Below are 22691 nucleotides of genomic sequence, written 5' to 3'. Positions count from 1 at the left end.
ACAGGTTATCAGCCTAAAATTTACCCTGTTTCGACTGGTGCCCCACTCATTTTGTGCTTAGCAGATAAATTTGTCAAGGTATTTTCTGCTAAACAGCTTTATGATAATAGCTTTCCATAATTATAATGTGCTTAATGGTTCTACATGTGATGTATTTTTTATTCACAATGATGGACGTATGAATCGACTGCGAATCTCCGTGATGGTGCTACATGATGAAATGAATGCCAGGTCAAAGGTTCATCTGACAGCATCGAGACAGGTATCTGGTGAGCCTTCAAGTGTGGTGTCAGAATGTGCGACCAACCGCAGGTGCACGCTCCCAGGCTTACCGTTAACTTCTTGTGACCCGAGATGAAGGATCGTTCCCAGGTGTAGGTGACTGCTCTAGCTTCACACCCTGGCAATCCCCATAAGGAATTCCCGGTATACCTTTATGGTGGTAGCAATTACAGCTATGTGGACACTTTTACCCATTTTCACACCTTTTTGGGGAGGGAATATTTCTCCCAAAAGACTTATCTTAATTGTAGATGAATCAATCCAAACACTGAGTTTTATCTTTCTGTATTTTTAGACAGTGCTTTGCGAGAAAACAAATGAGTCAATGCTTACATAGATCTTATCTGCGTTCAGAATTATACGCTGAAAATAGCGTAGCAAGGGTATGTGTATGAAAAAGCCTTTGGAGCAAAACGGTTGCCATGTATTACTCCCCACGGAGCTGAGAAAGATTAAATTAATGTTAATTGCCAAAATGACCAGGGCACCAGTGATACGGTTATTGTGAAATTAATGTGCTATATATAAACATTCTAAATAAAAAACGTCGGTTGCAACTCTTTGTTTCGATCAGTATGCTCTGATCGTGTTACGTTTGCCTCAGCTAATTATCTCACTTGTAACTAGAAGTGTAATGTTTAAAGGCAGTAGACACTATTGGTAATTGTCAATGACAAGCCTTCACAGTTGGTGTATCTCAACATATGCATAAAATAACTAACCTGTGAAAATTTGAGCTCAATCGGTCATCAAAGTTGCGAGATAATAATGAAAGAAGAAAACACCCTTGTCACACGAAGTTGTGTGTGTTTATAGATGGTTGACTTCGAGACCTCAAGTTCTTAATCCGAGGTCTCGAAATCAAATCCATGGAAAATTACTTCTTTCTCGAAAACTATGTCACTTCAGAGGGAGCCGATTCTCACAATGTTTTATACCATCTACCTCTCCCCATTACTTGTCACCAAGAAAGGTTTTATGCAAATAAGTATTTTGAGTAATTACCAATAGTGTCCACTGCCTTTAATGAATGGTATATACATTTCCAGTTGTATCACCCTTTGATTATTATCGACTCAGTAGTGATGTGATTTCCTGCCAATCGCACTTATATACCATCTTCAGACGCTAGCCGCACGCTGTACTGCTCGGGCGAGTGTGTACCGGCATTTCCGCTCGAGACATCTAAGAAGCAGGTGGCTCGGTGACAAGACACGAAGACGCAATCAGGAGGCAATTTTTTTTCTGTGGTATAGATTTGCCATCCTCAACAATTTTTTTCTCTAAGGATTCCCTTTAGATTTTGAGACGAAGAAGAAAAAAAAACCTCCACTACGACAGTGGCAATGATGCAAATTTAACATCTATATTAAAGGCACTGATGGTGGTTTTCAAAGCCGCCATCTGCCACTCTTTAGCTGTATGTTTCACTGCTTTATGTTCATGGTAAATGTAAATTTAGCCACAAAAATTAGGTTTTTACTACATTCATAACCAAAGTTATAGAAGAAAAAAATCTGAAATGGCGGCCATTTTGAAGTCCAAGATGGCCGCCATCTGCCACAATTCAGATTTTGCCAACAAGTATTTTCGTGTTCCTTGGAGTATCAAGAAGGTATCTGGGTAGGTGAGATCTTCTAATCATTAAAATCCCACGGGAGTCCATTAGCTCCCTGACTAAAGACAAGTATTCTCCCACGGCCACCAGTGTAAAATGCGGCAATGCACCTCTTACACAAAGGGTTCGTGTGGCTCATTGATATCTATAGACCTTTGTCACAGTGCGGCCATCTTGATTTTACTCCATTCCAACTCTTTTTAACCAGACTTAGGCCGTGTCCGAATTGGCGACTTTGGCTACAGCTACGGCTAGATCAGCGCGTCTGTCAGTGTTGAAGAATAGCAGACGCGCGCGCCCTAGCCGTAGCTGTAGCCGAAGTCGCCAATTCGGACACGGCCTGAGGCTGGACGAAACAATAGTCTGGTGCCATGCGCAATAAATGTTAGCATGCATTACTGTTATGTAAATAGGGAACATGACAAAGATGGTGACAACGTGATATAGGTCTATTGTTACTGCCCGGGAGGTTAGAACTCCTTATGTGTAACGTTCTTTCTCTACGGTGTCCCAACACCAAAAGTGTAGGCTTACCCTTCCTTTTAAACCACAGTTTTTTTTAATCTTCAGAATATGTTATGGCGTTTCCTTGTTCTTAAAGGCAGTGGACACTATTGGTAATTACTCAAAACAATGATTACCATAAAACGTTTCTTTTTTATGAGTAATGGGGAGAGGTTGATAGAATAAAGCATTGTGAGAAACGGCTCCCTCTGAAGTGATATAGTTTTCGAGAAAGAAGTAATTTTCCACGAATTTGATTTCGGGACCTCAGATTTAGAACTTGAGGTCTCGAAATCAAGCACCTAAACGCACACAACTTCGTGTGACAAGGGTGTTTTTTCTTTTATTATTATCTCACAACTTCGAAGACCAATTGAGCTCAAATTTTCACAGGGTTGTTATTTTATGCATATGTTGAGAGACACCAAGTGAGAAGACTGGTCTTTGACAATTACCAATAGTGTCCAATGCCTTTAAAACCACAGATTTTTAATCTTCAGAATATTATTATGGCGTTTCCATGTTCTTAAAGGCATGGATACTATTGTATTTGCTCAAAATAACTATTCGCATAAAAACTTAACTTGCTCGCGACCAAAGGAGAGATGTTGGGAGTATAAAACATTTGATTTTGAGGTCTCGAAATTTTGAGGTCTCGAAATCAAGCATCTAAAAGCACACAACTTGGTGTGAAATGGGGTGATTTTTCTTCCATTTTTATCTCACAACTTTGACGACCAATTGAGCTCAAATTGGCATTTTTTTTTAATGCACCAAGTGAGAAGACTAGTCTTTTACAATTACCAAATGTGTCCAGGGGTGGATTTCACAAAGAGTTAGGACTAGTCTTATCTCGAGTTAGGACGAGTTACGAGTCCTAACTTAGGACTAGCTGTACGTTTTTGATATCTCCTAGGACTAGTCCTAAGTTAGGACCAGTCCTAACTCTTTGTGAAATCGACCCCTGTGTCTTTAAAGTGCACCTACTCATCACCATAGGGGATTATGACCCGACACGCCCTCAACATTCCTCCGTGGAGGTATTTTGTTTAAATGATCTCCATTCTGTTTCTTTAACTGTGTGATCTAATTGACAATAATCGACAAAGCTCCCACAAGGGGATATAAGTGCCAAACTAGCAATAGCCAATCTCTCTCATACACACATTGGTTTAACATAATGTGATTATGAACTGCATGCACACATCAAGAAATTGCGATTCGATGACTAGACAACAATACGTATTCTTTGTCCTTGTGAAATCAGCGTTTTTAGCTTGGTTGGGTTCGAACCCACAACCATGGATTGGCAACTCCTGCAATATAAAGGGTGCGTGTGCTTAGCTTCCCTGGGTCAACCCCGGTGTGTGGCGGTTTTTTTTCCAGGACGAACGTGGGTAATTATCTGCACACGTTTGTCCTGGGAAAAAAAACACGCTACACACCGGGTCGACCCAGGGGAGCTAAACGAACGCACCATTCCTAAGGCATGAACTTCTTTTCTTGTTGTAATTTGCGTTTACCCATGTGTAGGCTATTGCCACAAAACACTGCAATTCCAACAATTTCAAACACACAAAGGTAGAAACTAATGAAATGAATGAAGACACCAGACACCGTGTTTCGGTTTCACCGAGTGCATCAGCAGCTGTTCATGGGGCGATGAGTAGCCCTGGCACGGCGGAAGGACTTGGCGGCTTCTGGCTCAGCGTTCTCGGGTCTCCGGTCTTTGCTATTTCCGGTTTGCTTGAGCAACAGAGCTCAAGAACATGGATTTACCACATTGCTGATGAAAGGGTATCAATAATGTATTGCGTTTTGGTGACGTACAGGATGGATTTACAAGCGAAAGGACATCTAATGCAAACTGCAGCATAGCAATAGCACAATAATGGAAGAAAGGACACTGGAGTACTTAAAAAAGGTATACAAAAAAATGTTTCACAGTTTCTAACAACAAAGCAAATCATTGTAGGGTTAAAATTATACAAATATTTTATTTTGAAAAATTTTTAAGACCTCGCCACCAACTTCCGGCCTTTTTTTTTTTTTTTTTTTTTTGAGTTAATTAACGGCGGATAAATTGGTGGCGACGTGCGGAAGATTATCCTTTATTTTTTTTGAAGGCCCTCAAAATATTCTGTATTATTACATTTTTTGAGAGCCCCTCAAAAAGAGTTTCAGTGTAAATATTTCACCCAACATATTGTGACCTGGGGTTGTTGACTTCCAACTTGGTGTCTTTTGGATGACATTTGGGCCCGAAAAAGTGATAATATTTGCTGGGACATTTTTTAAAGATGGATACTTGGACATTCGGAAAAATTTAACTTGGATGGGGAATAACTCGACATTTGGGCCCTAAAAAGTGATAATATTTCCTGGGACATTTTTTAAAGATTGATAATTGGACATTTGGAAAAATTTAACTTGGATGGGGATTAACTCGACGGGCCCAGGGACTCCCCATATTTAATGGGAGACTTTGGAACGCTAGGTGGCAGCAAACTTACCAGGTAAATAACATTATTTACGTAGCTCTGAGCATGCGCACATCATTGAGAACAATGGAATTTATCATATGGTAAGTCTGCTGCCACCAAGCGTCCCAAAAGTCACCTATTGAGCAGTAGAGGATTAATTACTGTTGAAGCTGTGAGACTTATATAAAGTATTGTTCGTACTCTATAAAATGTAAAATAAAGAAAACGCACTCTTTGAAGAGCCATATTATGAGGGACAACTCTTTTTCGAGTGGTCTTCCACTCTTTTAGATTGAAGTTTGCATCTTTTTGAGTGATTTTTCATTCTGTCCTGGGCCCAATTTCATAGAGCTGCTAAGCACAAAAATTTGCTTAGCATGAAATTTTTGCCTTGATAAAAACAGGATTACCAACCAAATTTCCTGTGATTTTCAGGATAAGCAAACAACAGCTGAATATACCAGTAACAAGCAATATGCAACAAATGAAAATTTGGTTGGTAATCTTCATTTTTTATTTAGGAAGAAATTTCATGCTAAGCAAATTTGTGTGCTTAGCAGCTCTATGAAATTGGGCCGTAGAGTGAAAAGTACCCACCACTCTTTTGAAAGAGCCATTAAAGGGACAACTCGAATTGTAAAGAGTTGTCTTTTCACTCTTTTACCCGTAGAGAGTTTATATTTTAAATATTTGGCTATTTGCACTGTATACCATGGGAGTTTATTCAGTAGCACCCACCCACATGATGAGCGCTTTATGCAAACGTCATTAGACTTGACCCAGTCTGCTGATAAGGGTCAAAGGGTTACACATGTATTTATTTTAATGGAGCTTGTGTCGGACGGAGTTCGCGATTATTTATTATTTCTGATGCAGTGAACATTGTTTGTTGTCAAAGCATCAGCTTTTGATGACACTCTGTTTCAACCACACCACTCTGAACCTGACATGACATAATAACAAATAATACCAGAGTCTTGTAGTTCAAATATCTATCAAACAGAGGCCTTCTCATGCGTTGAAGTTTGTGATTACTAAGGCCCTTTTCGAAACCACGGCTTCGGCTTTGGATTCGGCTCAGGCTAGCTTGGCCCCGCGGTTGTTTTGACAATATTGCGCGTCCTTTGCGTACGTGCTCAGGGTATCAGACGAGAGAACGGAGCCTGAAGCCGAATCTAATGCCGAAGCCGTGGATTCGAAAAGGGCATATGAAACACATCAACGTACCATTTTTGTATGCAAGTCGCCAGACACTTTATGTGTGGGCTACAATCTATTTTTTTTCAGGGGCCGTTGCCACACTCCTGGGCCGAAACAGGATTAATTACCCCCTTCACGGTCAGTAAGGATGGGTATAGGCTTGGGTATCATCCATCAGAAGCCTGGCTGGTAGAGCAGAAAGCACTACCTCCCCAACTTTAAATGCAAGTGTTTCACGTGTTGTATTATTATAGCACACTCTACAACCACTGCCAGAAACACCAGGGCAAACTCCATCTCTTTTATAATAATCCATGACTTTATTTGACCTTGCATTCCGGCTCAAACAAGTTCAACTAAGAACATATTGAATTCGTTTAATTTTGATATTGGATAAGCCTTTGTGCAAATTTAACAGAGGCGAACTTCAATTCGTCCAAACCCATAGTGTGCACGCTTCGTACACACACTAAGTATTATACTTTTGTCTACAACTGGTTAATGGCACACATTTTCAGTCATTAGTGACCAAAATTAAAAAAAACACAGGCAATATTGTTTCAATAGCTATATCATTATGCGGAAGTGTCGTGGCCGAGTGGTTTAAGAGCACCGAATTCAAACTCCGGTGTTTATGTTCAGCCGATTGTGGCATGGAACGATTTCTTCCAGTAATTTTGTATAACGAAATATTGGAAAGTTTGTGCACAATGAATGCAACCCGTTGAGTAGCAAATAATGATTTGAGTAGCAGCTGAGACATTTTGCGGAATATTTTGCTCACTGTGTGGGTTCGAGTCCCAGACGTCGTCCTTCGGATGGGAAGTAAAGCCGTTGGTCCCGTGTGTTGTGTACCGTACGTAAAATAACCCAGTGCACTTATCGGAAAGAGAAGGGGTTTGCCCCGGTGAAGCTGGTTTGATTGGCAGTATATTGTGAAATGACATCTTGTAAACCACCACATGGTGTTAAAGGAATATTGTCTCATACTTCAAAACGTTACTCATACTTCAAACGTAGTTCATAGTATTGTTATTCTGTTCCTGGTTTGATTGGTAGCATATTGCACCACAGCACCTTGTAAACCATGACATGGTGCTTTTAAGGAATATGTCTCAAACGTATATCACAGTTGTTTACCAACACAGGAAGGTACTTTTGTCAACACTATGAAACCGATCTTTGTTTTAATAGCTATAAGGGTGTAGCGAACACTCGAGCACTCCACCCAGTAATTATGCAAATTACGCCCTCTATCTTTACTCTGCAAACAGAGCTATTCGTCGTTCGGCAAAACTAATATTTGAAGAGGGAGGCGCCAAGGTCAAACTAAGCTAATTTTCCATTAGATAGTGGAAAAATATATACTCTAAAGCCCGGCTCATACTTTTCTTTTCTACCAGAGGTTCGACACCACTGTCCTAAATCTGTTTTGGAAACGGTGGGGCTGGGATGGTAACGTAGTGGGGAGGGGGATGATTAAAGGTAACTGGACACTATTGGTAATTACTCACAAGAATGGTTAGCATAAAAACCTACTTGGTATAACAAGCATTGGAGAGCTGTTGATAGCATAAACCATTGTGAGAAACGGTTCCATCCGAATTAACGTAGTTTTCGAGAAAGAAGTTATTTTCCACTGAAATATTTTAATTTGATTTCGAGACTTCAGAATTAGATTTTAAGGTCCCGAAATCATGCATCTGAAAGCACACAACTTCGTGTGACAAGGGTGTTTTGTCTTCCATTATAATTATCTCGCAAATTCGACGACCAATGAGTTCAAATTTTCACAGGTTTGCTATTTTGTTCATATTTTGTTGAAATACACCAAGTGAGAAGTCTGGTTTTTGATAATAATCAAAGGTGTCCACAACTTATATTTAAAACAACAAACCTGTGAAAATTTAGGCTCAATCGGTCATCGGAGTCGGGCGAAAATAACGGGAAAACCCACCCTTGTTTCCGCGCGTTTCGCCGTGTCATGACATGTGTTTAAAATAAATCCGTAGTTCTCGCTATCGAGAATTGATATTGTTATAATGTTTTCTCAAAAAGTAAAGCATTTCATGGAACAATATTTCAAGAGAAGTCTTTCACCATTACCTTCTGTAAACCCTGTAATTTATTTTGAAAATCTGTGAACTTTTCTTTGTCTGTACCGAAAGTGTGTAATGGCTTTAACTGGGTTGGTTTTCTCTGGAATAACTCACTGGTGTTTTTCCTCCCACATAATTATAAAACTGAAACTCCTTTGTCATTTCTCCATTTTGTTATTGGCTAATATAATGTACAGCTATTAAGTATACGCTTTTCTGTAAGTCCTTGGCTTTAAAGAAAGTGGACACTGTTGGTAATGGGAGACTTTGAGGCGCTAGGTGGCAGCAGACTTACCGGGTAAATTTCCATTGTTTACGTAGTTCTGAGCATGCGCACATTACCGAGAACAATGGATTTTACCTGGTAAGTCTGCTGCCACCAAGCGTCCTGAAAGTCTCCCATTGTCATAGACCAGTGTTCTCACTTGGTGTATCTCAACATATGCATAAAACGACAAACCTGTGAAAATTTGAGCTCAATCGGTCGTCGAAGTTGCGAGATGAAAGAAAAAACACCCTTGCGTACAAAGTTGTGTGCTTTCAGATGCTTGATTTCGAGACCTCAAATTCTAAATCTGAGGTAACGAAATCAAATTCGTAGAAAATTACTTCTTTCTCGAAAACTATGTTACTTCAGAAGGAGCCGTTTCTCACAATATTTGTATACTATCAACAGCTCCCTATTACTCGTTACCATTAATTAGGTTTTATGCTAATAAATGTTTTGAGTTATTACCAATAGTGTCCACTGCCTTTAACATACAGAACAAATGGATTGAAATGAAACTGAAATTTCGTCATTATTTTCTCTTCCCGTTTGGCTCGAATTAGAGCGTTGCGAATACTTATCCAGATCCAGATCCAGACTAACTGCATTGGTGATTATATGGCAGATGGAAACATCATTAGTGCGGGATAAACATTGGTTGCAAATGAGAGTTTATTATGGAACATTGCTGCCGGGAAATGGGAAGGGGATCCTATCACAGGCTCCCTTCCGGGATCATAATCACAGCCCCCCCCCCCACACTCGTCCATGTTTCTTTTCTTTATCTTTGTTTTAACATGAAGGAAGTATATATTTCTCCCTCCTTGGTTTAAAGGAATGTAACTTTAAAGACACTGGGCAGGACACTTTGAGTAATTGTCAAAGACCAGTATCTTCACTTGGTGTATCCCAAAATATGCGAATAATGAAATCGAAATTGCAACAGAATAATGATAGAAAAACAGCCACCCTTATTGCATTACTTTGTGTGCTTTCAGATAGATAATAAAAGGCTTCGGCTGAAGCCTTTTCTCCCGTTGAACCAATTCTCACAATGTTTTATACGATCAACAGCTCTCCATTGCTCGTCTACAAGTAAGTTTTTATGCTAAGAATTATTTTGAGTAATTACCAACAGTGTACAGTGCCTTCATAGGCATAATGCAAATATATCTCCCTCGAGAATGTACAATGTCACAGGAGGGAAACATAATGAGCTCTCAGATCCCCTCCAACCAAATTGAGTTTGCGTATAAGATAACATGTAAACCCCATCAGTGTTTCACGTAAGGTCATAATTGTTAATTATCTCTTTTAATTTGTTTTGCAAATTGTTTTTAGATAACGATTCCGGTAAGAGTCTATTATGCAAATGAGATGCTTATGCAAATGAGATGATGACGCAAGATGTGCTCACACCATCTTCTCTCTCGAGAGGTTTCAGTGATTAAGATGTTGTCAGCTGTTTGTGAAGTCGAGTCTTGCTCTAACAGGCCCAGCCGATGACGTCATCAACACACCACAAAGTCCACGAAAGAAGACAGAGGTAACGTCTTTAGTGTTAGGTAACTTCTTAAACATCATGTGTCATATAGACCGTTCCCTATGGCAGCTCTAAATATAATTCACGTTTGTTTGTCCCAAAACGCAAATTTTCATGTAAATTTGTACGATTTGCGATTAATTTCCATGTCACGAATATTACGTGATTATTTACGGTTTGAGCCCAAATATGTAAATGTTTACGTAAATTATTAATGATTTGTTCATATTGAGTTGTTATATTTTTCATTACACATTCAACATCACATTTAGCGGAAAACCCAAATGGGAGAATTACCACGCAACCTGGTAGGGACCGAAATCCCAATTCGCATGTGCAAGGCTCTGGTCTGAGGTGGGATTCAAACCAGGGTCCACAGAGGTGGACAAATGCAGGAAAAAACCACTGAGCCATCGTGATCCTCAGATTCACGTTAATATTTACGATTTGTGCCCAACACGCCCATTTACGTAAATATTTACGTATACGTATTTTGTCCCTTCAGGGCCACCATAGTTTCTTGTGGCATCCGGCATGACGATGTGACAGTTAGACACTGCCCCAGTTTTATCTTTCCATAAAATGGGTCAAGGGCGCACTTATTGATGTCAGTAATTGTCTGTATTCAACTGTATGAGCCATTATCAAAAAAAAAAATACTTGAAAATGTTTAAGTTTAAAGGCACTGGACACTATTGGTAATTGTCAAAGACCAGTCTTCTCACTTGGTGGATCTCAACATATGCATAACATAACAAACCTGTGAACATTTGAGCTCAATTGGTCGTCGAAGTTGCGAGATAACTATGAAAGATGCTTGATTTCGAGACCTTAAAATCTAATTCTGAAGTCTCGGGAGCCGTTTCTCACAATGTTTTATACTATCAACCTCTCCCCATTACTCGTTACCAAGTAAGGTTCTATGCTGATAAATATTTTGAGTAATTACTAATAGTGTCCACTGACTTTAAAGGCACATGAACACTTTTGGTAATTGCCCAAACTAGTGCCTTATAATTTAACGGTGCCTCAAAACTAAATGTATAGTTTGCCTTTAAAGGGAAAGTACACGTTTGGTAATTGTCAAAGACCAGTGATCTCACTTGGTGTATCCCATCATAAGCATAAAATAACAAGCCTGTAAAAATTTGAGCTCAATTGGTCATCGGAGTTGCGGGAAAGTTATGAAAGAAAAAAACACCCTTGTTGGACGAATTTGTGTGCTTTCAGATAGGAATAAAAGACATCTAGCTAAAAGTATTTTATTATTTTAGTGAGAAATTACCTCTTTCTCAAAAAACTTCAGAGGGAGTCGTTTCCCACAATGTTTTATACTACCAACAGCTCCCCAATACTCGTTACAAATTCAGTTTTTAAGTTAACATTTGTTTTTAGTAATTACCAAACGTGTACCTTCCCTTTAATAGTATAAAAGGAAATGAAACTGGAGTTCTTGATATTACTAAAAATGCTCGCAAGCAGGATATTATATATGATTATAATATCTATTTTTGTAGCAGATGGAATAGTAATGGCTCTGAAGTAAGGAAATACTCCGATATGAAACTGGATGAGTTCTAAGTGTTTGCTATTCATGGCAGAAGGAGCGGGCGGTAAAATCATACACTGTAGTGTTTACCGTGCGCTTCGGCTGTAACAACAAGGAAAAACAACACTATATATATTATATTTATTTATTTATTTATTTATTTATAAAGGACTATGAGTCTTATAACTGCTGTCCATATAAAGGCCCAGTGTAAACAACAAGTAGACGAGTAAAACACAGAGCAATAAGAAAAGCCATTATTCGCACTGCAGTAATGCTTTGAAACAGAAACGTTTTAAATAAGATATTATAGCCATCTTTAAAGGCAGTGGACACTATTGGTAATTACTCCAAAGATTTATTAGCATAAAACCTTACTTCGTGACGAGTGATGTGGAGAGGCTGATGGTATAACACTATGTGAGAAACGGCTCCCTCTGAATGACGTAGTTTTCGAGAAAGAAGTAATTTTTCCACGAATTTGATTTCGTGTGACAAAGGTGTTTTTTCTTCCATAGTTATCTCGCAACTCCGACGGCCAATCGAGCTCAATTCTTCACAGGTTTGTTATTTTATACATATGTTGAGACACACCAAGTGAGAAGACTGGTCTTTGACAATTACCAAAAGTGACCATTGTCTTTAAGACAAGAGAACAAACAGAAGCCAGTATTATACAAATTAAAACTAAAAATTCTAAAAACACCAAATTGCGGTAAACGATTAAAGGCACTGGACACCTTTGGTTATTGTCAAAGACCAGTCTTCTCTCTTGGTGTATCTCAACTATGGACAAAATAACAAACCTGTGAAAATTTGAGCTCGCTTGGTCGTCGGAGTGGCTAGATAACTATGACAGAAAAAAACACCCTTGTCACATGAAGTTGTGTGCTTTCAGATTCTTGAATTCGAGACACCTCAGTTGAGGTCTCAAATTCAATTCAAATATTTTTAAGTGAGAAATCACTTCTTTCTCCAAAAGTACGTTTCTTCAGAGGGAGCCGTTTCTCACAATGTTTTATACTATCAACACCGCTTTAATGCTAACATTTATATTGAGTAATTGCCAGTAGTGTCCAGTACCTTTAAGAAAGTTAATAAGACAAACCAAATAGATCATTGTAAACAGTTGACCAATGATGCCATGTTGGTTTTATAACTCTAATTAGTACAGCCATACAGAGGGTGAATGAACACAATGAACAAGTAGTCTCTGCATGAATTATTCAGAAATAAATTTGCATTTTAATTGTCCATGTACAGAGGACTACACAAGTATCGAAGCCCCGTTGCAAAGCATTTTCGAAACTGCGGTTTGCTAAAGCTCCAGGCCCCGTTTGATATTGGAAATGCCATGCAAATTGAACACTGCTATGGCGGAGCACAAGCTGTATACCCGGAGCCCAAAGCCAACATTTGGAAAAGGCCCTAAACGCCGATGGTTCCAAGGCCACAAAGTCGTTTGGTATTAAATTAACGAAACAATAATAATATGGTTTAGGAATTATGGGCCATTAGTCATTGTCAAGGCTCATTGCTCTAACTCCCCAAGCTCGAAATAATAATTGACTTTTTCTTTTAATCTCACCCACTTGGTCTACAAATTTACTCATGGCGCTAGGGGTATAGATATACAATCATTATGGCAATGGAAACGTTGCTAAGAAACTAGACACCAGTAACCTGCGTAAATAGCAATTTCTTTAGTTCTGTTTTTAAGGGATACTTCAAAAAAACAAACACATAACACAATGTCCACAAATTTACATTAAACTTACACCGGTTGAAGATAATGATAGTAGAAAGCGTACCTTAAAATAATATTAAGTCTTCTCACTTGGTGTATCCCAACATAAGCATAAAACAATAAGCCTGTGGAAATTTGAGCTTAATTTGTCATCGAAGTTGGGAGAAAACGATGAGAGAAAAAAACACCCTTGTTGGACAAATTTGTGTGATTTCAGATAGGCTATATGGAAGTCTTTTATTATTTTAGTGAGTGAGAAATCATACTTCTTTTTAAAATCTATAATATGCTGCTTCAGAGGGAGGCGTTTCTCACAATGTTTTACACTATCAACCTCTCCCCATTACTCGTCACCAAGAAAGGTTTAATGCTAATAATTCTTTTGAGTAATTACCAATAGTGTCCACTGCCTTCGAATTTGATTTCGAGTTTAGAACTTGAGGTCTCGAAATCAAGCATCAGAAAGCACACAACTTCGTGTGACAATGGTGTTTTTCTTTCAACTTCGACGACCGATTGAGCTCAACTTTTCACAGGTTTGTTATTTTATGCATATGTTGAGATACACCAACTGTGAAGACCAGTCTTTGACAATTACCAATAGTGTCCCATGCATGTCTTTAAATCCCATATACCTTTTTACTCGAATACCATTATAGTTGATTAAATTTCACCCTTTATGGTTGACTTGTTTTCGGTATTATTGAAACACAACCAACAACATAGTGTACAGTTATCCCGAGAGAAATTAAATCCACTTCTCATTATGTGGAAATGTAATTTTCTTCCTGCACGATGATAATGATATAGCAATACTGCAACAAGATGAGTCCGTTGGTGCATAATGTATAGTTTACATGACACTTTTGATGTTGCTTTGAAGCAATAACTCATGCTGTCTTTTTTATTTTTTAATAAGCTGTCATTCAGTGATATTGTTATCGAATTTAAAGGCAGCGGACACTATTGGTAATTACTCAAAATAGTTATTAGCATAAAACCTTACTTAGTAACGATTAATGGGGAGAGGTTGATGGTATAAAACATTGTGAGAAATGGCTTCCCTTGAAGTGACTTAGTTTTCGAGAAAGAAGTAATTTTCCACGAATTTGATTTCGAGACCTCAAGTTTAGAATTTGAGGTCTCGAAATCAAGCATCTGAAAGCACACAACTTCGTGTGACAAGGGTGTTTTTTCTTTCATTATTATCTCGCAACTTCGACGACCGATTGAGCTTAAATTTTCACAGGTTGGATATTTGATGTATATGTTGAGATACACCAAGTGAGAAGCCTGGTCTTTGAAAGTTACCAATAGTGTCCATTGTCTTTAAAGACAAACAATATACGAAAATATTAAATCGGCACCAACAATGAAAAATTACCAAACACACGTCGATGTTCACATTTTTTTTTTCCCGGGGGATCGTACGCCATGTTTGAAAAATTACTTGCTACCAAGATGGCCTTGTAGCAAGCACTGCTGTCGGTTACCTCCAAGTTGCTTGCAAAATGTAGTAAGGTTTGCGGTATACACCATGTAATAATATTCTAAAAATGATTTTGGGTTGTTCTGAAAATAACTCGACGTTTCGATCAGTATGCTCTGATCGTCTTCTGGAGAAAGCTTGCAAAATTTGTCTCTTGGACAGGGCCCTAAAAAAAAACCATTAATAAGTGTCGTGGCCGAGCGGTGAAGAGCACCGAATTCAAACTCTGGTGTTTCTGATCAGCAGAGTGTGGGATCGAGCCCCAGTCGTGACACTTGTGTTCTTAAGCAAGACACTTAACCATTGTTTCGTCCTTCGGATGGGACGTAAAACCGTTGTTCCCGTGTGTTGTGTAACGCACGTAAAAAAAACCCAGTGCAGAACATGGTGTTCTTGGCTGTGGCTGCTGAATGCTCCATAGCACCTTGTTAAAACCATTACATGGTGCTATAAGGATACGGTCTCACAGCTGAAAAAATCCGTTCCACTCACCTTGCAGTAAAACTACTTGCCGCTGTGTATCCTTTGGAAAAAAGCGCGTTATGAAAAACGGTTATTATTATTATAATGGATTTCCAGAGCAAGTTTTTGTTCTAACAACAACCTGAAGGGCAGCTGATAACACACGGCGTCATGGCCGCTACAGCCCTCTCCATACCACGATCCTCGGTAGTTAGGTTTAGAATCTTCGGTGTATCCTCACCCCAGTTCTGAAGCCTAGCCCCCCAATAATGGTTCATTCTTAATTTCTTACTATCAGGGACATATACATGATGTCCACGCCGTAGTGTGTTATGATGTACGTTTGCTGATTGTACCCCTAGTGGTTGGTAAATAGGCTTCACCAAACTATTCGCAACTTTTATTGTCCGTCTCCATAATCTGTCAATTAATAATGGGTGTTCAACATCACTCAGATGTTTCCCAAGATATAGATAATTCTGCATTGATATTTCAGACGTTCTAGGGCCCTTTTTGTACGATATCATTTTAAGGTAACGGGTAAGAAAACCTGGTGATGTATCATTTGGGGCGAATGGGTACTCGTCAATGTCGATGGCAGTCTGCCATTTTGAATGTTTACCGTACGTATCCAAACAATTTTGGTACGCAGAAACCTGCGTGCCACCTATGGTGTACCTTGGTTTTGCTCGGTGGCTCCAGTCCACGTACGTCACAAATCCTTTTTTGATAAAGCAATTTAGTGACTCATTTTGAGATTCGTTTTTGTAGAGGTAGGCGTCGTATACATACACGTGCTCCACACCAGCATATGCCAAATACTGCAGCCATTGTAGCATTTCTCTGGTGGTTAACTGGGCTTTATCATACTCATAAATTCGCACCAAAAGTACAGCTGTCAGAAAATACACACCATCCGAATTGTTGGCTGACGCCACGGTCCCCGGCGGAAGTGACCCGTGCTTTGAACTAACACCGGAACACCAAAAAGGAAATTTGTCTACTTTTGATTTTGGCGCGTCCGTTTTAGATCCGTTGGCACTTTTTCCAGGGGTCAAGTAAGGAGGAGTGTTTAGATGAGTTGAGTTTGACGCCTCCTGTTTCCTTTGATGTTGTGATGAATTTTGTTGTGAACTGGTTACTCTTTTGATCATCTTGAAAGATAGTTTGATCCCACCGTCGTACGCAGTGCCAGGAATTTCACCTGGTTTAAAGTTTAAACTTCTGATGTTCTCTGGGACGGCAAACAATAACAAAGTGAAGTTGAAGACACCCATGAGTAAAATCAACGGGAGCACCGTGCTATGGCAGCGTTTTCCCCGCCGTCCAACACGCCGCTGGCCCGGCGACAACCACGACTCCATCACCATGATTTCCCGGAGATCACGAATTGATAGTTTCACTTCTATCACAACCGGTCATTGATTTCTTTTAAAAAGGTGGGCAAAATTTGAGAATTGGAAGTGCACATTTACGCTTGATCCCTCAAGCTAGAGTAGTTGATTCTGTGTGGCCATCCTAAAAAAAACCCAACTCTTATCATACTCCAAACTCTTTCACCAGAAGGACGTTGTTATAACACAAGCACTTCGAGCATGACGTCAGGCGACGTTCAGTCGCTTTCACTCTGCTGTTTAGTTTTCAAACACCCACGTATTAGTTGTTACAAGTGTTAACTTAAGTCTAAATGACTATTGCTTAAGTCCGAATGACTGTACCGTTGTGCGCATGGTAGATTATCGTCTGCTAGCGAAATGCCGTCTGCTGTAAAATATTGAGAAAGTCACGGGCGGAGTTTGGCAGTGACAGCTCAATTATCTTACTCACAAGAGGGCGCACTTAATACTGAAGGTCGTAACGATCGAGGAACCTGACAAAACTGTTTCCTCCTCTCACTGCATTGTCCCACGGGTTCCAGTACGGTGTTTGTTTTGAGCGGGAAATGCCATCTCTATTCTTGATTGATGTTCTGGGTTACTGAAGTCTTGAAATCTATTAGAATAAAGCTTGGGTAAATGACACTGCGTGACGTCATTAAAAGAACAAAGTCACACCTTACGCTATGGTTGACTTCTGTAGGTGTCAGTTTGACGTGAATTTGTAATACATCTTTGTGGAGAAACGCAATCTCTTTTGAATCCCCAAAGCATGTTATAAAGATCCTTAAAGACACTGGACACTATTGGCAATTGTCAAAGACGTGTCTTCTCACTTGGTGTATCTCAACATATGCATAAATTAACAAACCTGTGAAAAGAAAAAACACCCTTGTCACACAATGTTTTGTGCTTTCATATGCTTGATTTCGAGACCTCCAATTCTAAACTTGAGGTCTCGAAATCAAATTCGTGGAAAATTACTTGTTTTATTCTATCAACCTCTCACCATTACTCGTTACCAAATGAGGTTTTATGATGATAATTATTTTGAGTAATTACCAATAGTGTCCGCTGCCTTTAAAATAAACTACAAACAAAATGAAATTGCGGAATACTGACTTTCTAGCTAGAAAACACTTGTTCTGACAATGATATTAATTACCTCACCGTATGATTACTGAAAACAAGCTTCGTAGTCCTAGACTAAAAATTAATCCATTAGTTTCCCTTGTGCTTTACATTATATGACAACCTAGATTAGGTAGATAAAATAACAAAGTATACTTTTTTTTTTGCTCCATCATATGCAAGTTGACTGAGCGAGTTTTTATGGATCAATGGCATGGTACTTTTGGAGCTCCGTAATTTTGTACGAATAACGCAAACTCTTTTTTTCGAGTTCACGTACCACACACAATAATTTCATTACAACTAATCAATGTGAAAGATCACTTGAAATGTACGGATCAATGTGAAATATACGGATATGCGGCGTGACATGAGATTCTGAGAATGCTATAGCGCCCTCTTTTGAATCAAATTTCTTCAGTTCATGTTAATTTTACCGTTGGGGGTGGGGGGGGGGGGTAGACTTGACTCCCAATCCCGTGCCATCCTCAGGAAACTGCCATCCCCAGGAAACTACTGTTTTGTGATGCTCTGCATTCCAAAACCTGTTCCACATTTTGACGGCGAGCGCGCACTGTAGTATGCTTCGGGTTGTTTCATGTATAAGTTGGGGTAGTAGCTTAGGGACCCCTCACACGAGAATGGAACTTGAATCAAGTCTAGGGGGGGGGGGGGGCAGCATCCAATTGAGACATATGCCTGACGGCTAGAAAGATAAATCTGACAAGATATTCCTACTATATAATGAACCACAGAGGGCGCAATTGCATTTGAACAGTTACACCTTTTCAACAAGTTCTGACTATAGTTTAATAATGCTCTGGTACACATCAGTGGCTTCATCATTTAAGATGGTCTTATTTTAAAATACAAAATCATTTGTGACCCTCGCCTTCGTTGACCCCACCAAAGTGGGATGGCTTGTCTAAACTGGGGGGTGGGGGAGGGGTTCTAACCCCAAAGTCACATGACACACCCCTAACAAACCGACTCCTGATTCGACCATAGCTTTAGAAATACAGACGCGGCCGTGACTTTCGTGAATAACGTTGGCGCTGCTCATTACAAGTTGTAACATTTGCTCCTTCAATTTTCTTTGTCAGCCATGAGCACTTGATAATATTACACTTTAAAGGCATGAACACCTTTGGTATTTTTTCAAAGTACAGTATTTCCACTTGGTGTATCCCAACATATGCATACAATCAAAAACAAGCCTGTGAACCTTTGGGCTCAATGGGAGACTTTTGTGACGCTTGGTGGCAGCAGACTTACCAGGTAAAATTCATTGTTCTCGGTTATGTGCGCATGCTCAGCACTACGTCAACAATGGAAATTTACCTGTAAGTCTGCTGCCACCTTTCGCCTCAAAGTCTTCCATTGATCGTCGAGTTTGGAAGAGAATAATGAAAGACAGACACCCATAATTGCATTACTTTGTGTGCTTTCAGATGCAAAATCAAAGGTTTCAACTGAAGTCTTTTATTATTCGAGTGAGAAATTACCTCTTCCTCAAAACCCAGTTTTACTTCAGAGGGAGCCGTTTCTGTATACACTACAACAGCTCTCTATTGCTCCTTATTACCAAATTGTTATGGTAACAATTGTTTTTGAGTAACTACCAATAGTGTCCATGCCTTTAAAGGCAGTGGACACTATTGGTAATTGTCAAAGACTAGCCTTCACAGTTGGTGTATCTCAACATATGCATAAAATAACAAACCTGTGAAAATTTGAGCTCAATCGTTCATCGAACTTGCAAGATAATTTAAAAAAAAAAAAAAAACCTTGTCACACGAAATTGTGTGCGTTTAGATGGTTGATTTCGAGACCTCAAGTTCTAAACTGAGGTCTCGAAATCAAATTCGTGGAAAATTACTTCTTTCTCGAAAACTATGGCACTTCAGAGGGAGCCGTTTCTCACAATGTTTTATACCACCAACCTCTCCCCATTACTCGTCACCAAGAAAGGTTTTATGCTAATAATTATTTTGAGTAATTACCAATAGTGTCCACTGCCTTTAATAACTAACCTTTAATGTTTTACTGCACTTCGCTCCCGATGTTTTGCTCCAAAGAAAAGATCATCACGGTACGCCGGTCACCGATAATGCAGTATGTATACTGTTAGTCTTGAAACCAAGTCGGTAATTTGTTGTGCAGTGGCGTGCACCGTTCCCGCGGTAGTTGCGGGGACGGCATCAATATCCTCGATCCCATTATGTATGTGGGCTAGTCGCAAGCAGGGCATAGTCTGCATAGAATTGTTCTTAAAAACTTTCTGCTAAGCAAAAACAAGCATGATGTGACATGGTACTTTTGGCATGTAACCTTATTCTGGTAAGCATAATGTTGTTATGCTTAGATACTTTTGTGTGCTTCAATAGCTCTATGAAGTATTGCGTCCATGACCATGCCACGCGCTACCTACGACCGTTGCATGAATGTGTAACCGCACGTTGACTAATATTATTGTTTGGGACTTTGCATGGTATGAATAAATAGGAAGAAACTATAAAATAAATAGTGAACTTGCAGGTAAAACCATGTGTAAATCCCTTTTGAGTGGATGTTGGCTCTGAAAAGAGCCGGTGTGGTCCCGACGTTTCGAACAGTACACTCCGCTCGTCTTCAGGTGACTGTTCCATGAACGGGCAGGATTGTGTTTTGGAGATGCATATAGCGCCTGTAAATAGGCAGCGCTGGCGTGGCAGCAGACAATATTATACACTGACTAACGACTTGTCATCAAGTCTAGTCTACCATTGGAGGAGCAACCCGCCGTAAACGAAGCTTCCGTGTTTTTATCCATGCGTGGTAATTCGAAATCGTGAACATCATTTAGAGCTCACCGTGTGGACACGAGGAGTCTCCTTTTGTGATACCGCGGATTTGTAATTCGAAGTCGTGAACATCATTTGGAGCTTTTGATACCGTGGATTATGAAATCTAGTTGCGTGGATATACACGGATGAATTTGACTGGTGAGTAAAGCAAAAATGCTTTTTACTAATTTGTTTTGAACTCTAATAATTCAATTGTTATTTTGTTATTTCCTTTGTTAAATGCACTGGACACCTTTGGTAGATGTTAAAGACCAGGGCCCAATTTCATAAAGCCTGTAAGCACACAAATTTGCTTGCATTAAATCCTGGATAAAAACAGGATTACCAACCAAATTTCCTTTTGTTGCACATTACTTGTTACTGGTATTCAGCTGTTGCTAGCTTGTCCTGAAAATCACGTGAAAATTTGAGTGGTAATCCTGTTTTTGCCAAGGAAAAAAAATTCATGCTGAACATTTTTTTGTGCGTACAGGCTTAATATGAAATTGGGCCCAGTATTCTCACTGGGTGTATCCCAACATTATGCATCAACAAAAAAATGTGAACATTTTGACTCAATTTATTAGCCATCGAAGTTGCAACGGAACAATGAAATGAGAAAAAAAAAACACCCATTCTGCACAAATTTGTGTGCTTTCAGATGCATAAGGTTTCAGACCTGACGTTATTTTAGTGAGAAATTACATCTTTCTCGAAAACTATGTTACTTCAAAGGGAGCCGTTTCTCCCAATGTTTTATACTATCAACAGCTCCCCATGGCTTGTTACCAAGTAATTTTTTAATAATAATAATAATAATAATACAGCATTTATAAAGCGCACTAAATCTGTGGAACATTCAAAGAACTAGAAGAAAACTTCACTCAATATCTGCAAAGGCTAATCTGAAGAGATGGGTTTTGAGAGAATGTTGGAATCGAGAGATGTCATGTGCTAGTGTCCAGTGTCTTTAAGATGCATGATGAGGATTCACTTGCAATATTGTTTATTCCCTGAAGACTATACTTCAATTTATTAATAATGATTATTATTATCAGTTTCAGTGATAAGGGATCCTCCAAGGGTTTGGAAACCTTGTGTTTTTGGCAATGACATGAATCCCTATTCACTGTAAATGAAGATGTAGGCCTATGCATCATGTACCTGTAGAAGTTTTTTAGAAAAAAAGGTGAAAACCACTGGGCGATGTTTTCAGGAGAGTCGCGTAAAATACGGTATTGTTTTAGATTTTTATTAGAGTCGGAACGACTTTATTAAACCCAAAGCTGGAAATTCCATGACGATGCATCATCTCTCAATAATTATATAAAATATAAACAATACACATCAATACGCAAAATACTGTATTTACAAACACATGGTATCATACTTTCAACTTCCAATGGTTTATTAGCGTACTTTTAAAATTCTTTTGTATATGTGAGTATCTTACAATTTTGCTTTATATTTTGTCCGATGTGTTTTTGGTCCAGTGCTTTAAAAAGACATTGGACACTATTGGTAGTTGTCAAAGACCAGTCTTCTCATTTGGTGTATCTTCTCATTTGGTGTATGCATAAAAACAAACCTGTGAAAATTTGAGCTCAATTGGTCGTCGAAGTTGCGAGATAATAATGAAAGAAAAAACACCCTTGTCACACGAAGTTGTGTGCTTTCAGATGCTTGATTTCGAGACCTCAATTTCTAAATCTGAGGTCTCGAAATCAAAATCACAAAAAGTTACTTCTTTCTCGAACACTACGTCACTTCAGAGGGAGCCGTTTCTCACAATGTTTTATACTATCAACCTCTCCCGATCACTCGTTACCAAGTAAGGTTTTATGCTAATAATTATTTTGAGTAATTACCAATAGTGTCCAGTACCTTTACACGTTTGTTCTTACTCTCTGGTTTTTCGATTATTGGCATGCGCTCTTGATCGTGCTGGTCTTGGAGAGAGCGAAATATAAACTCAGTTTATTATTATAGTTTTTTATGAAACCTAACAAAAACGCTGAATGTGGACAGGTTGCTAAAAAATCAATGCGATAATGCATGATAAAAATTGTGTATGGTTCACAATTTTCTCCTGACCAAAACAGTAGATTAGGCCCA

The 22691-nt window shown here is 39.1% G+C and overlaps 1 protein-coding gene across 1 annotated transcript; it reads right to left on the bottom strand.

Moving 5' to 3' along the window:
• Positions 1-11775: 11775 nt before the first annotated feature.
• Positions 11776-16814, bottom strand: LOC139951462 (uncharacterized). Its single transcript, XM_071950370.1, has one exon. The coding sequence runs from the start codon at positions 16612-16614 to the stop codon at positions 15376-15378; it is 1239 nt and encodes a 412-aa protein (XP_071806471.1). The 5' UTR covers positions 16615-16814; the 3' UTR covers positions 11776-15375.
• Positions 16815-22691: the final 5877 nt, after the last annotated feature.

The sequence above is a fragment of the Asterias amurensis genome, chromosome 19 (assembly GCF_032118995.1).
Source record: "Asterias amurensis chromosome 19, ASM3211899v1".
Classification (NCBI taxonomy): Eukaryota; Metazoa; Echinodermata; class Asteroidea; order Forcipulatida; family Asteriidae; genus Asterias; species Asterias amurensis.
Note: the sequence above shows the minus strand (reverse complement) of the source record. Positions and strands in the feature narration are given on the sequence as shown.

Coding starts and splice junctions, on each gene's coding strand:
- LOC139951462 (XM_071950370.1), bottom strand. CDS start 16,614: ATGGTGATGGAGTCGTGGTTGTCGCCGGGCCAGCGGCGTGTTGGACGG.